Source organism: Oncorhynchus clarkii, chromosome 16, assembly GCF_045791955.1.
Source record: "Oncorhynchus clarkii lewisi isolate Uvic-CL-2024 chromosome 16, UVic_Ocla_1.0, whole genome shotgun sequence".
Taxonomy (NCBI): Eukaryota; Metazoa; Chordata; class Actinopteri; order Salmoniformes; family Salmonidae; genus Oncorhynchus; species Oncorhynchus clarkii.
The window spans coordinates 44,707,354-44,720,814 of record NC_092162.1 but is presented as its reverse complement, the minus strand read 5'-3'; the positions used below and the strand labels follow the sequence as shown (position 1 = coordinate 44,720,814).

The window sequence follows — 13,461 nt, the reverse complement described above, 5'->3', positions numbered from 1 at the left end:
CCTGTCAGGCTATCAGATAACGTGATTTAATATAGCGATTATAAATAACACCCGTTATACTGGCCTTTTTCAGTGTCTGGTACGCGGAGAGGCACTGTAGACCATCATACCCATCATGCATCACTATTCTTCCATTGGACATAATGGTAGGAGGGTCGAGATTATTCTGTGCAAAACAAATTCAAGGCTAATGTCAATCATTTAGGATATTGTCCATTAAAATCTGAACTTGAACTTGCTTTCCAAATAAACAGCTAGACCTATATGGACCATTACCATTCAAGAGGGTCAGAATGGGTCACAAAACTTTTTTATGTCATCTTCGATGATTTTAGTGGCATTGTACTGTATCCACGTGTGGTTGTACTGTGTTTAAAATGGTCAAATAAATCAAGTAAAATAACAAATTAGGCTACTGAATAGATACCCATATTGGGCCATATGGAATCGGTGTCCATCACTAAAATCTCTGAGAATCTGGTGCATGTCTTACTGATCAATGCATAAAATATTTTTAGACCTTTATCCGTTTTATCCATTCTATTTCTATTTTTCTTGCACTGTCTATGACAGGACTAGAACCCGAGATTGGGATTGGTTGACAGGCCTATCAGTAGCATCGTCCTTACCACCCACTTCCGCCCCCTAGAGTTCTTCAAGACTAGTACACTCTTCGTTGTTTATGTTTTGTACAGCAACACATTTGGACTTTGAAAGGCTGGTAAATCACATTTACTACATTCCTTACATTCTTTACATTGTATTTAGGCACTTTCAGTCGTCAGCTGACGTTTGCTAGCCGTTTGAATCTTTGATCCAGCACCAGCTCACTTTGCGCGCAGTTTTCGCAGAATCCAAAGACATTGGAGTGACTGGCTTGTTGGCTGACATTAGCTGTAGCTGGCTACAGTAGTACTGTAACGTTAGCTAGCTAGTGGTCCTAGTTGCTAGCCAGCCCATCACAGCTCAACAAGCTAGGGTATTTCGCAATAAGTAAATTGATTTTCTCATGGATAAAAAATAAATATAATTGTATCATTAACTGTAACTATTTTCGTATTATTTTTCTTGTGGCACACACTGATGGATGGGAATGTGTGTTTTTGATTCCAGGTGTCTGTGAGGCTTGGATAGCCTGAACCACAAGTACCCGGCCAAAAAATAAAGATATGTTTTGAGTGACATTGCACAATACTGCTCAGAATGAACAGCGAAGAAGAGTTCTACGATGCTGAGACAGGTGGATGCATGCTTTAGAAATGTCATAAAAAGTACATTAGCTAATTGGTGGGAGACTAATCGCTATGTGTTTATAATAGCAGACGCCCGTGACTGTCTAAGGGAGACTTCTTAGTGTGAGTGACCCTTTTTTCTTGTATTTCTCAGGTCTCGAATCAGATGAGGACTCTTGTGAGGTCAATTTTGAAGATGCCCAAGTGTATGACAGCAAGCATTCATCCAATGCCAGCACACCTCAGGCAAATGGAGTGTGGGAGCGCAGGTGAGGTTGCAAAGGAAAGATCTATGTCCTGTAGCATCACAGTTTGCATGTGTATTGAGTGTCCATCGTTTTTTATGTCTTTGTGTTGGTGTTTATTACAGGAAAACCCTGCCTGCTCCAATGATCTCCAGATGTGACTACAGTGTATGGGGCATACTAAAGAAATGCATTGGCATGGTGAGGATGTCTCCAACACTTCTATGCCCCCAAAACCATCCACTATACAGACGCACAAACAGAAATCATAACAAAGCTACAAAATGGATGACATTCTGTTTTACCCACATCTTACAGAGGAGTTCATACAAACGCTTTAGGGTAAATGTAATAAACAAGCTATTATCTATTAATGACTCTATTCATTTGTTCTTTGCTGCGTTTACACAGGAGCTGTCCAAGATAACGATGCCCATCGTGCTCAACGAGCCCCTGAGTTTCCTCCAGAGAATGTCAGAGTACATGGAACACACTCACCTCATCCACAAAGCCTGCACCCTGTCAGACTCCATAGACCGCATGCAGGTAAACAAAACAGATGGGATACACTGACACCCTCCCCTCAACAAGGCCTATAGTTGTACCTGCTCTTACGGGGCTTCACACAATGACAGACTTTGTTTTCTCCTGTGTTATCTCTATCAGGTGGTAGCTGCTTTTGCAGTTTCTTCTGTGGCATCTCAATGGGACAGAACTGGAAAGCCATTTAATCCGTTGCTGGGGGAGACCTATGAACTCACACGGTACAGTTAGCATTTATCGTACTGTACCTCTTTTTCTGGAAATCTTTTTGAGATTTTTATTGATTTCAGAGGACAGTGTAAATAAGTCGAATCTCTTTGGATAATCTATTTACTGAGGTGTCGAGTATGCTCTTTTTAACATGCTCTTCTCTGTCTTAGTGAGGACGAGGGGTACAGGTTGATCTCAGAACAAGTGAGCCACCATCCACCTATCAGTGCCTTCCATGCCCAGTCTCTGAAGCAGGAGTTTGAGTTCCACGGCTCCATCTACCCCAAACTCAAGTTCTGGGGCAAGAGCGTGGAGGCGGAGCCTAAAGGCACCATGACACTGGAGCTGCTCAAGTGAGTGACTGCGTGTAAGAAAGCGTATGCAGTATGTACGTTGACATCTGTGTGTACTAAGCACACAATACAGACTCTCTCACATCAACCGCTAGTGACTTAATAACAACTTGTTTTGTTGCAGACGTAAAGAGGCGTTTACATGGACAAACCCTCTCTGCTGTGTACATAACATCATCATGGGCAAGCTCTGGATTGAGCAATACGGAACTGTGGAAATAGTCAACCACCAGTAAGACAGCAAATGCCAAACCTTGATTCAGAACAAACGTTTGTTATGATTTATTTGATTGAATTTACTACAATAAATTAATATTCTCCCTCCCGCCTCTTCTGATTGGTCAGCACGGGTGACAGGTGTGTGTTGAACTTCAAGCCGTGCGGCATGTTTGGGAAAGAGCTGCACAAAGTGGAGGGCTACATTCAGGATAAGAGGTGAGAGAAGAATAGAGTAATGAGCCCACAATTAGGAATTTGTTAAGTCATAGTAATACACTACCTTTCAAAAGTTTGGGGACACTTAGAAATGTTCTTGTTTTTGAAAGAAAATATATATATTTTTTGTCCATTAAAATAACATCAAATTGATCAGAAATACAGTGTAGACGTTGTTAATGACTATTTTAGCTGGAAACAGCGGATTTTTAATGGAATATCTGCATAGGCGTACAGAGGCCCATTATAAGCAACCATCACTAATGTGTTCCAATGGCACGTTGTGTTAGCTAATCCAAGTTTATCATTTTAAAAGGCTAATTGATCATTAGAAAAACCTTTTGCAATTATGTTAGCACAGCTGAAAACTGTTGTGCTGATTACAGATGCCTCACAAGTCCTCAACTGGCAGCTTCATTAAATAGTACTCGCAAAACACCAGTCTCAACGTCAACAGTGAAGAGGCGATTCCAGGATGTTGGCCTTCCAGGCAGAGTTCCTCTGTCCAGTGTCTGTGTTCTTTTTCCCATCTTAACCTTATCTTTTTATTGGCCAGTCTGAGATATGGCTTTTTCTTTGCAACTCTGCCTAGAAGGCCAGCATCCCAGAGTCACCTCTTCACTGTTGACGTTGAGACTGGTGTTTGCGGGTACTATTTCAATGAAGCTGCCAGTTGAGGACTTGTGAGGCGTCTGTTTCTCAAACAAGACATTTTAATGTACTTGTCCTCTTGCTCAGTTGTTTCAGAAGAAAGTTATTTGTTTCTAGCCATTTTGAGTCTGCAATCGAACCCACAAATGCGGATTCTCCAGATACTCAACTAGTCTAAAGAAGGCCAGTGTTATTGCTTCTTTAATCAGAACAACAGTTTTCAGCTGTGCTAACATAATTGCAAAAGGGTTTTCTAATGATCAATTAGCCTTTTAAAATTATTAGCTTGGATTAGCTAACACAACGTGCCGTTAGAACACAGGAGTGATGGTTGCTGATAATGGGCCCCTGTAAGCCTATGTAGATATTCCGTCGAAAATCTGCCGTTTCCAGCTACAATAGTCATTTACAACATTAACAATGTCTACTCTACACTGTATTTCTGATCAATTTGATGTTATTTTAATAGACGGAAAATGTGCTTTTCTTTCAAGAACAAGACCATTTCTAAGTGACCCAAACTTTTAAACAGCAGTGTGTGTCGTCTGTTATGCATTCTGTCAGCATTGACGTACAATAACGACTGGATGTTTTAAGTTGTATCTCACTGTTTCGTGTGGTTGTTCCTAAATGAACTGTGCTTACATTGTTTTGGGAACAGTAAGAGGAAGCGACGTGTGCTGTATGGGAAGTGGACAGAGTGTATGTACAGTGTGGCGCCTAAGGTGTATGAAGCCAACAAGAAGAAGGCCGAAAAAGGAGATGCTAAGAAAAATAAACCGGTGAGCACTCAGAAGTGATTTGTCCAAGAACCGGCCCAATGGCAACAACAAAAAGGTGAAATCATTTTCCTAAAATTGTGTTTCTTCCTTTCACATAAACATGCAGTGGCTTTAGGTGAAGGTATTGTAAGTACTGTAGGCATAGTGTGCTACAGCATTTCTAGTTATGACTGTCCTATTAGTGTATTATGGTAGATGGCTCTTTATGTTGCTTTAAAGTTTGTGTAAATGCAACTGTCTGTAGTTTATAGTAGACTAATGTGCATAGTCTTGTATGTAGGAGCAAAGTGCTGGAAAACAGGAGACTGAAGATATGCCTGGGGTTCAAGAGACCGTTTCTGTGATAACAGGAAGTGCCTTACTGTGGAGAATAACCCCACGACCTGCACATTCTGAAGAGGTAACACACACACACACACACACACACACACACACACACACACACACACACACACACACACAGGGAGCCATTAGGGATATGGTGTTTCTTACTGTTTCTCCTGTGTACCTAATTAACCCTGACTCTCATCCTTGGTCTCTCTGGTATAGATGTATAACTTCACCGGCTTCACCATAACACTGAATGAGCTGGAGCCTGGTATGGAGAAGCTGTTGGCACCCACAGACTGCCGTCTACGACCTGACGTCAGAGCAATGGAGAATGGAGACCTGGGTAATGACTCACATTGAAACACAGACGCGCGCACACACACACAATTCGATAACAACATTCAAGATGAATCGATAACCAAACAAAATGGAGCACATTGGTTTGTATATTGCAGACACAGCAAGTGTAGAGAAGGACAGGCTAGAGGAAAAACAGAGAGCTGCACACAAGGAATGTTCCAAGGATGAAGAAGAGTGGTCAACCAGGTGTGTTCGCTATGCAACAATAATAAGTATACGTATGCCCTGAGATGTGAATGTGTTTTCATGTTAATGTAATCCAATTTTGATTCAATCATTTCCCTGAAACAAATTCCTGTCCCATTTCTTTTGAACTTCACAGGTGGTTTCGGTTGGGAACAAACCCTCACACAGGAGCCCAGGACTGGCTGTACACAGGGGGATATTTTGATAGAAATTACACAGACTGTCCCAACCTTTACTGATGGGGCAGGAGGAACAAGGAAGGGTTTCCATCACCACCCATAGTGGACTGATGTTTGCCCGATGATCCCGTTCGTACTCAGCCTTAGAATGTCAGGCAGCTGAGCCCACAATTTTATTACAATTTTCCCAACCTAGACAAACCTCTCCCACAATACAACAATGGAATCAAGAAGTTAATATGTATGTGACAAACATGATTTCATTCCCATTGTGCAAGTGACAAAGGGAAAATTTGAGCATTGTGAAAGACTTAAAATCGAGGCTAAGATAAGAGAATATTCAGTCTTCCTAAATGGCCTGGGCCTCCTGGTTAATTAACTGTAAGAATCCCACTCATCTCTGATGGTTTTATTTATGGTACCCAAGGCTTTCTAAAACCACATCCGATAATGTGACATCTGTGGTGGTGGCCATTGTTCAGCAGTGGAATAATGTACTATAGCTCTGATCGACATACATTATCATGTTGAGCTAGATTGGAAGGAGGAGTTTGTACAATACTCACTGTACAAACACAGTTACATTCAAAGATCAGGCTTCATTCACACAACTTTTATTCATAAGTTGTGTGAGTATTAAGACTTTTATTTGAGTTGTTTCTAAAACATGATGTGCACATTGTTCACGTGCTGGTTCCTTCTTAAATATTAAGGATTTGAACGTGTTGTTTTGTGACTAGAAGTCTAGAACTGAAAGCTGCTAATGACCGTGTTTTACTAACTTAGTAAACTAAGTGTTATTTGTAAATGATTGTTATGGCATTGAAAACTGTAACAAATGCAGATGATAATTTGGTGTGTGTGTGTGTGTGTGTGTGTGTGCGTGTTGTGCATGGTCACCTAAATAATTCTTTACACAAACGAAAGCCATACAACACTTGAAAGATTGTTTTTCCAAATCGCATCCCCCTTTTTCATTACGTAAAGCTCTGGTATTGGTCACAGCGACATGAAATCAAATGGAGCACCTTTTAAATGTCAGCCATCGTAAATCTATGCAAACAAACATGACCATTTTTCTCTGTCTACTGCACAACTAGGAGACATAGAATGTGAAAATAAACAAACATCACTTATGGGCCTCCCTCATTGGTATCTGACCGCTGAAGATTCTGTGCTGAACATACAGTACTTCTAGACTTGGGAGGGTGTCATACTCCAATGGGATAGCACTAGTTATCTCTTAACACTACCATCTGAGTATGCTTCCAGTCCTGTGCACAGAATGATGGTGTCTGACCTGCTTCCCCCTCCCTCACATGTTACCCTTAATAAAAAATGTTTTATGTAGAAATAGGCTACGTTTGGCATGTTTGTAACAGTGTATCCCCTCAGATATTGATAGGTATCATTAATTAGCTGTCAGGGTTATGGTGCACAGTGGAACACTCAAAGGTCAAATCAAATCAAATCAAATTTTATTTGTCACATACACATGGTTAGCAGATGTTAATGCGAGTGTAGCGAAATGCTTGTGCTTCTAGTTCCGACAATGCAGTAATAACAAGTAATCTAACTAACAATTCCAAAACTACTGTCTTGTACACAGTGTAAGGGGATAAAGAATATGTACATAAGGATATATGAATGAGTGATGGTACAGAGCAGCATAGGCAAGATACAGTAGATGGTATCGAGTACAGTATGTACAAATGAGATGAGTATGTAAACAAAGTGGCATAGTTTAAAGTGGCTAGTGATACATGTATTACATAAGGATACAGTCGATGATATAGAGTACAGTATATACGTATGCATATGAGATGAATAATGTAGGGTAAGTAACATTATATAAGGTAGCATTGTTTAAAGTGGCTAGTGATATATTTACATCATTCCCCATCAATTCCCATTATTAAAGTGGCTGGAGTTGAGTCAGTGTCAGTGTGTTGGCAGCAGCCACTCAGTGTTAGTGGTGGCTGTTTAACAGTCTGATGGCCTTGAGATAGAACCTGTTTTTCAGTCTCTCGGTCCCAGCTTTGATGCACCTGTACTGACCTCGCCTTCTGGATGATAGCGGGGTGAACAGGCAGTGGCTCGGGTGGTTGATGTCCTTGATGATCTTTATGGCCTTCCTGTGACATCGGGTGGTGTAGGTGTCCTGGAGGGCAGGTAGTTTGCCCCCGGTGATGCGTTGTGCAGACCTCACTACCCTCTGGAGAGCCTTACGGTTGAGGGCGGTGCAGTTGCCATACCAGGCGGTGATACAGCCCGCCAGGATGCTCTCGATTGTGCATCTGTAGAAGTTAGTGAGTGCTTTTGGTGACAAGCCGAATTTCTTCAGCCTCCTGAGGTTGAAGAGGCGCTGCTGCGCCTTCTTCACGATGCTGTCTGTGTGAGTGGACCAATACAGTTTGTCTGTGATGTGTATGCCGAGGAACTTAAAACTTGCTACCCTCTCCACTACTGTTCCATCGATGTGGATAGGGGGGTGTTCCCTCTGCTGTTTCCTGAAGTCCACAATCATCTCCTTAGTTTTGTTGACGTTGAGTGTGAGGTTATCTTCCTGACACCACACTCCGAGGGCCCTCACCTCCTCCCTGTAGGCCGTCTCGTCGTTGTTGGTAATCAAGCCTACCACTGTTGTGTCGTCCGCAAACTTGATGATTGAGTTGGAGGCGTGCGTGGCCACGCAGTCGTGGGTGAACAGGGAGTACAGGAGAGGGCTCAGAACGCACCCTTGTGGGGCCCCAGTGTTGAGGATCAGCGGGGAGGAGATGTTGTTGCCTACCCTCACCACCTGGGGGCGGCCCGTCAGGAAGTCCAGTACCCAGTTGCACAGGGCGGGGTCGAGACCCAGGGTCTCGAGCTTGATGACGAGCTTGGAGGGTACTATGGTGTTGAATGCCGAGCTGTAGTCGATGAACAGCATTCTCACATAGGTATTCCTCTTGTCCAGATGGGTTAGGGCAGTGTGCAGTGTGGTTGAGATTGCATCGTCTGTGGACCTATTTGGGCGGTAAGCAAATTGGAGTGGGTCTAGGGTGTCAGGTAGGGTGGAGGTGATATGGTCCTTGACTAGTCTCTCAAAGCACTTCATGATGACGGATGTGAGTGCTACGGGGCGGTAGTCGTTTAGCTCAGTTACCTTAGCTTTCTTGGGAACAGGAACAATGGTGGCCCTCTTGAAGCATGTGGGAACAGCAGACTGGTATAGGGATTGATTGAATATGTCCGTAAACACACCGGCCAGCTGGTCTGCGCATGCTCTGAGGGCGCGGCTGGGGATGCCGTCTGGGCCTGCAGCCTTGCGAGGGTTAACACGTTTAAATGTCTTACTCACCTCGGCTGCAGTGAAGGAGAGACCGCATGTTTTCGTTGCAGGCCGTGTCAGTGGCACTGTATTGTCCTCAAAGCGGGCAAAAAAGTTATTTAGTCTGCCTGGGAGCAAGACATCCTGGTCCGTGACTGGGCTGGATTTCTTCCTGTAGTCCGTGATTGACTGTAGACCCTGCCACATGCCTCTTGTGTCTGAGCCGTTGAATTGAGATTCTACTTTGTCTCTGTACTGGTGCTTAGCTTGTTTGATAGCCTTGCGGAGGGAATAGCTGCACTGTTTGTATTCGGTCATGTTACCAGACACCTTGCCCTGATTAAAAGCAGTGGTTCGCGCTTTCAGTTTCACACGAATGCTGCCATCAATCCACGGTTTCTGGTTAGGGAATGTTTTAATCGTTGCTATGGGAACGACATCTTCAACGCACGTTCTAATGAACTCGCACACCGAATCAGCGTATTCGTCAATGTTGTTATCTGACGCAATACGAAACATCTCCCAGTCCACGTGATGGAAGCAGTCTTGGAGTGTGGAGTCAGCTTGGTCGGACCAGCGTTGGACAGACCTCAGCGTGGGAGCCTCTTGTTTTAGTTTCTGTCTGTAGGCAGGGATCAACAAAATGGAGTCGTGGTCAGCTTTTCCGAAAGGGGGGCGGGGCAGGGCCTTATATGCGTCGCGGAAGTTAGAGTAACAATGATCCAAGGTCTTTCCACCCCTGGTTGCGCAATCGATATGCTGATAAAATTTAGGGAGTCTTGTTTTCAGATTAGCCTTGTTAAAATCCCCAGCTACAATGAATGCAGCCTCCGGATAAATCGTTTCCAGTTTGCAGAGAGTTAAATAAAGTTCGTTCAGAGCCATCGATGTGTCTGCTTGGGGGGGGATATATACGGCTGTGATTATAATCGAAGAGAATTCTCTTGGTAGATAATGCGGTCTACATTTGATTGTGAGGAATTCTAAATCAGGTGAACAGAAGGATTTGAGTTCCTGTATGTTTCTTTCATCACACCATGTCACGTTGGCCATGAGGCATACGCCCCCGCCCCTCTTCTTACCAGAAAGATGTTTGTTTCTGTCAGCGCCATGCGTGGAGAAACCCGTTGGCTGCACCGCTTCGGATAGAGTCTCTCCAGTGAGCCATGTTTCAGTGAAGCAAAGGACGTTACAGTCTCTGATGTCCCTCTGGAATGCTACCCTTGCTCGGATTTCATCAACCTTGTTGTCAAGAGACTGGACATTGGCAAGAAGAATGCTAGGGAGTGGTGCATGATGTGCCCGTCTCCGGAGTCTGACCAGAAGACCGCCTCGTTTCCCTCTCTTTCGGAGTCGTTTTTTGGGTCGCTGCATAGGATCCACTCCGTTGTCCTGTTTGTAAGGCAGAACACAGGATCCGCTTCGCGAAAAACATATTCTTGGTCGTACTGATGGTGAGTTGACGCTGATCTTATATTCAGTAGTTCTTCTCGACTGTATGTAATGAAACCTAAGATGACCTGGGGTACTAATGTAAGAAATAACACGTAAAAAAAACTAAAAACTGCATAGTTTCCTAGGAACGCGAAGCGAGGCGGCCATCTCTGTCGGCGCCGGAAGAAAGAAGGTCTGGTTACATATACTGTATATACGTACAAAAGTAGATGGACACCACTTCAAATGAGTGGATTCCACACCCGTTGCTGACAGTTGTATAAAATTGAGCACACAGCCATGCAATCTCCGTAGACAAACATTGGCAGTAGAATGGCCTTACTGAAGAGCTCAGTGACTCAACGTGGCACCGTCATTCGTTAGACTTCTGCCCTGCTTGAGCTGCCCCGGTCAACTGTAAGTGCTGTTATTATGAAGTGGAAACTTCTAGGAGGAATAATGGCTCAGCCTCAAAATGGTAGGCCACACAAGCTCACAAAACAGTACTGCCTTGTGCTGAAGCGCATCTGTGCTTGGTTGTAACACTCACTACCAAGTTCCAAACTGCCTCGAAGCGATGTCAGCACAATAACTGTTTGTCGGGAGCTTCAAGAAATGGGTGACCATGGCCGAGCAGCCGCACAAGCCTAAGATCAGCATGCGTAATTCCAAGTGTCGGCTGGATTGTTGTAAAGCTTGCCGCCCATTGGATTCTGGAGCAGTGCAAATGCGTTTTCTGGTGTGATGAATCACGCTTCACCATCTACCAGTCTGACGGACTAATCTCAGTTTGGCGGATGCCAGGAAAACACTACCTGTCCGAATGCAAAGTGCCAACTGTAAAGTTTGGTAGAGGAGTAATGGTCTGGGGCTGTTTTTCTTGGTTTGAACTAGGTCCCTTAGTTCCAGTGAAGGGAAATCTTAATGCTACAGCATATAATGACATTCTAGACTATTCTGTGCTTCCAACTTTGTAGCAACAAAGCCCCCGTGCACAATGGTTTGTCGAGATTGGTGTGAAAGAACTTGACATCGAATGCCTTTGGGATGAATTGGAACGCCGACTGCGAGCCAGGCCCAATCACCCAACATTAGTGCCCGACCTCACTAATGCTCTTGGCTGAATGGAACCAAGTCCCCACAGTAATGTTCCCACATCTCGTGGAAAGCCTTCCCAGGAGATGGAGGCTGTTATTTAAAGTAATTATTCTTCTTATTATTTCACCATTATTTAACCAGGTAGGCCAGTTGAGAACAAGTTCTCACTTACAACTGCGTTATAGCAGCAAAGGGGGGACCAACTCCATATCAATGGCCATGTTTTTGGAATGAGATGTTCGACGAGCCACATACTTATGTGTAGTCTTAACATTCTGTATACTCCCCTTGTCCTAAGGGTAAAAAATTACCCGCCTTCACTAAACCCCTCAAATAAAGCAGCTTAATTGAATTGTAAACCCCAAATCTATTTTGCATGAAGGAACAATCTGTCATTCATCACAAACTTGGTGAATATCTGGGTTTTCCCTTTTCACAATGCACAATCAGTGGACACCACTCGTTTTTTATTACAACACACCTGTCATAATTGTTTTCTTTACTAAAGTAGAGGTTTATTATTATTATTATTGCTAAAGGTACTGCATAGGTGTAAACACATTTTTAGCATTTTTTACCCTTAAGACAACACTAGGGAGTTTTTCCTCTACACCTGCATTGCTTGCTGTTTGGGGTTTTAGGCTGGGTTTCTGTACAACACTTTCAGCTGATGTAAGAAGGGCTTTATAAATACATTTGATTGATTGATTGAAATGTATACATGTCAGTCCTAGTCAATGTACCGGCACATATACTGTTGTTTCTGTTGTTTTCCTGCACTTGTACAGAGCTTTTGCGAATTATTACACACATCGATTGCCAGGTTCCAGAAACACACCTTACTCTACTATATTGTGATGTTCTTACTGTACACTGGTCATTTGCAAAGAAGCAACATTTATGAAATAAAGTATCAGGACCCATAATTGAGAATTTTGTGTTTGTTAATGATGTCAAAAGAAGATGTCATTTTGATTTCACTTTCGAATATACAGTCTAGAAAATATGAATGTACAGTAAAATAAAGTTATTATATTCTATATCTGGCTGAACAGCACAAAAAACAAAATATTTTGTGTCGTTTAAAGGTGTAACATTGACGCATGTTCTAACCAATCACAGCCATGCAATGGTGGTAGTCAGCCAATCGCAATAATGTTTTTCAGAAAAGTTTTGTTTCACCCTCCTGTCAGATTGTTTCTGCTCTAGTAGATGAACGTTCTCCTAGCAGCAGGATATTATGCTGGCAGCACGATCACAGATTGTCCTTCTTCAAAATAAAGATTTCCTGCAAAGACATGCTAAACTTTGGAACAACTGTTTTTCACATAATTGCAACCACCTTTGAAAAAAATAAAGGGATAATTTGACACATTTTATTTTTTATATTGTATTATTTATGCCAGCATTTATTTTGAAAGTTTACACAAATACTGGTATGTTGAAAGGTATTGTGTAGGCTATATTTAAAGAAATACACTTTCAATAAAATACAAATATATGTTTTTGGAACTACTCAACAGTCTGATAAACCTAAATTGGTCTCTTGTGCTAGGCAGCAGGTTTAATACAGAGTGTTGGGGACTCCTTAATCCAACCACTCCATTTACTGTAATGCAATACACGTTATGTGGGATACTTATTGGTCTGTAGAGAAAAAAAACTTTACTACCTGTCTCAGCCAAAGTAGGGTGGAAAATACTCAGTAGGGTGTCCCATCTACAGTCTATTACAGTTTATGGCATTGGGGGCTATGTGGTGGAGGTGGAGAACGGTATTGTTGGATATGTGCGACACAGCCCCCCCCCCCCCCCCCCCCCCCCCCCCCCCCCCCCCCCACAAAGAAACTACACATATTTGGTCAGTAGAGACCCTACTGAAACGTTTTTTCTCTACAAGCCGATATGTATCCCATGTGCAGTCTATTACAGTGGAATTAATTGAGGGGCTGTGTGAAAAGCCAGCAGCAGGCCGTGTGACACATCCCCCTCAAAAACCAACCATATTTGGTTATTAGAGACCCAACTGAGTGTTTTCCACCCCACTTTAGCTGAGATAGGTAGAACAGTTTTCTATCTACAGCCCAACATTCTGAACATACCAGTGTCAA

General features: G+C 43.0%; 1 protein-coding gene across 1 annotated transcript; it reads left to right on the top strand.

Moving 5' to 3' along the window:
- The first annotated feature begins 645 nt into the window (after positions 1-645).
- On the top strand, positions 646-12,277 carry LOC139368555 (oxysterol-binding protein-related protein 2-like). The gene is made up of 15 exons (XM_071107574.1): positions 646-721; positions 1,114-1,240; positions 1,387-1,501; positions 1,603-1,678; positions 1,889-2,023; positions 2,144-2,241; positions 2,401-2,583; positions 2,708-2,815; positions 2,929-3,018; positions 4,331-4,451; positions 4,732-4,851; positions 5,001-5,124; positions 5,237-5,327; positions 5,464-6,961; positions 10,447-12,277. The coding sequence occupies exons 2-14, from the start codon at positions 1,204-1,206 to the stop codon at positions 5,564-5,566; spliced, it is 1,401 nt and encodes a 466-aa protein (XP_070963675.1). The 5' UTR covers positions 646-721; positions 1,114-1,203; the 3' UTR covers positions 5,567-6,961; positions 10,447-12,277.
- Positions 12,278-13,461: the final 1,184 nt, after the last annotated feature.

Excerpts from the sequence above, each read along its gene's own strand:
- LOC139368555 (XM_071107574.1), top strand. The coding sequence starts at position 1,204 with ATGAACAGCGAAGAAGAGTTCTACGATGCTGAGACAG. Across the intron at positions 2,816-2,928 it reads GTGGAAATAGTCAACCACCA|CACGGGTGACAGGTGTGTGT; the intron begins GTAAGACAGCAA and ends CTGATTGGTCAG. Across the intron at positions 5,125-5,236 it reads AATGGAGAATGGAGACCTGG|ACACAGCAAGTGTAGAGAAG; the intron begins GTAATGACTCAC and ends TGTATATTGCAG.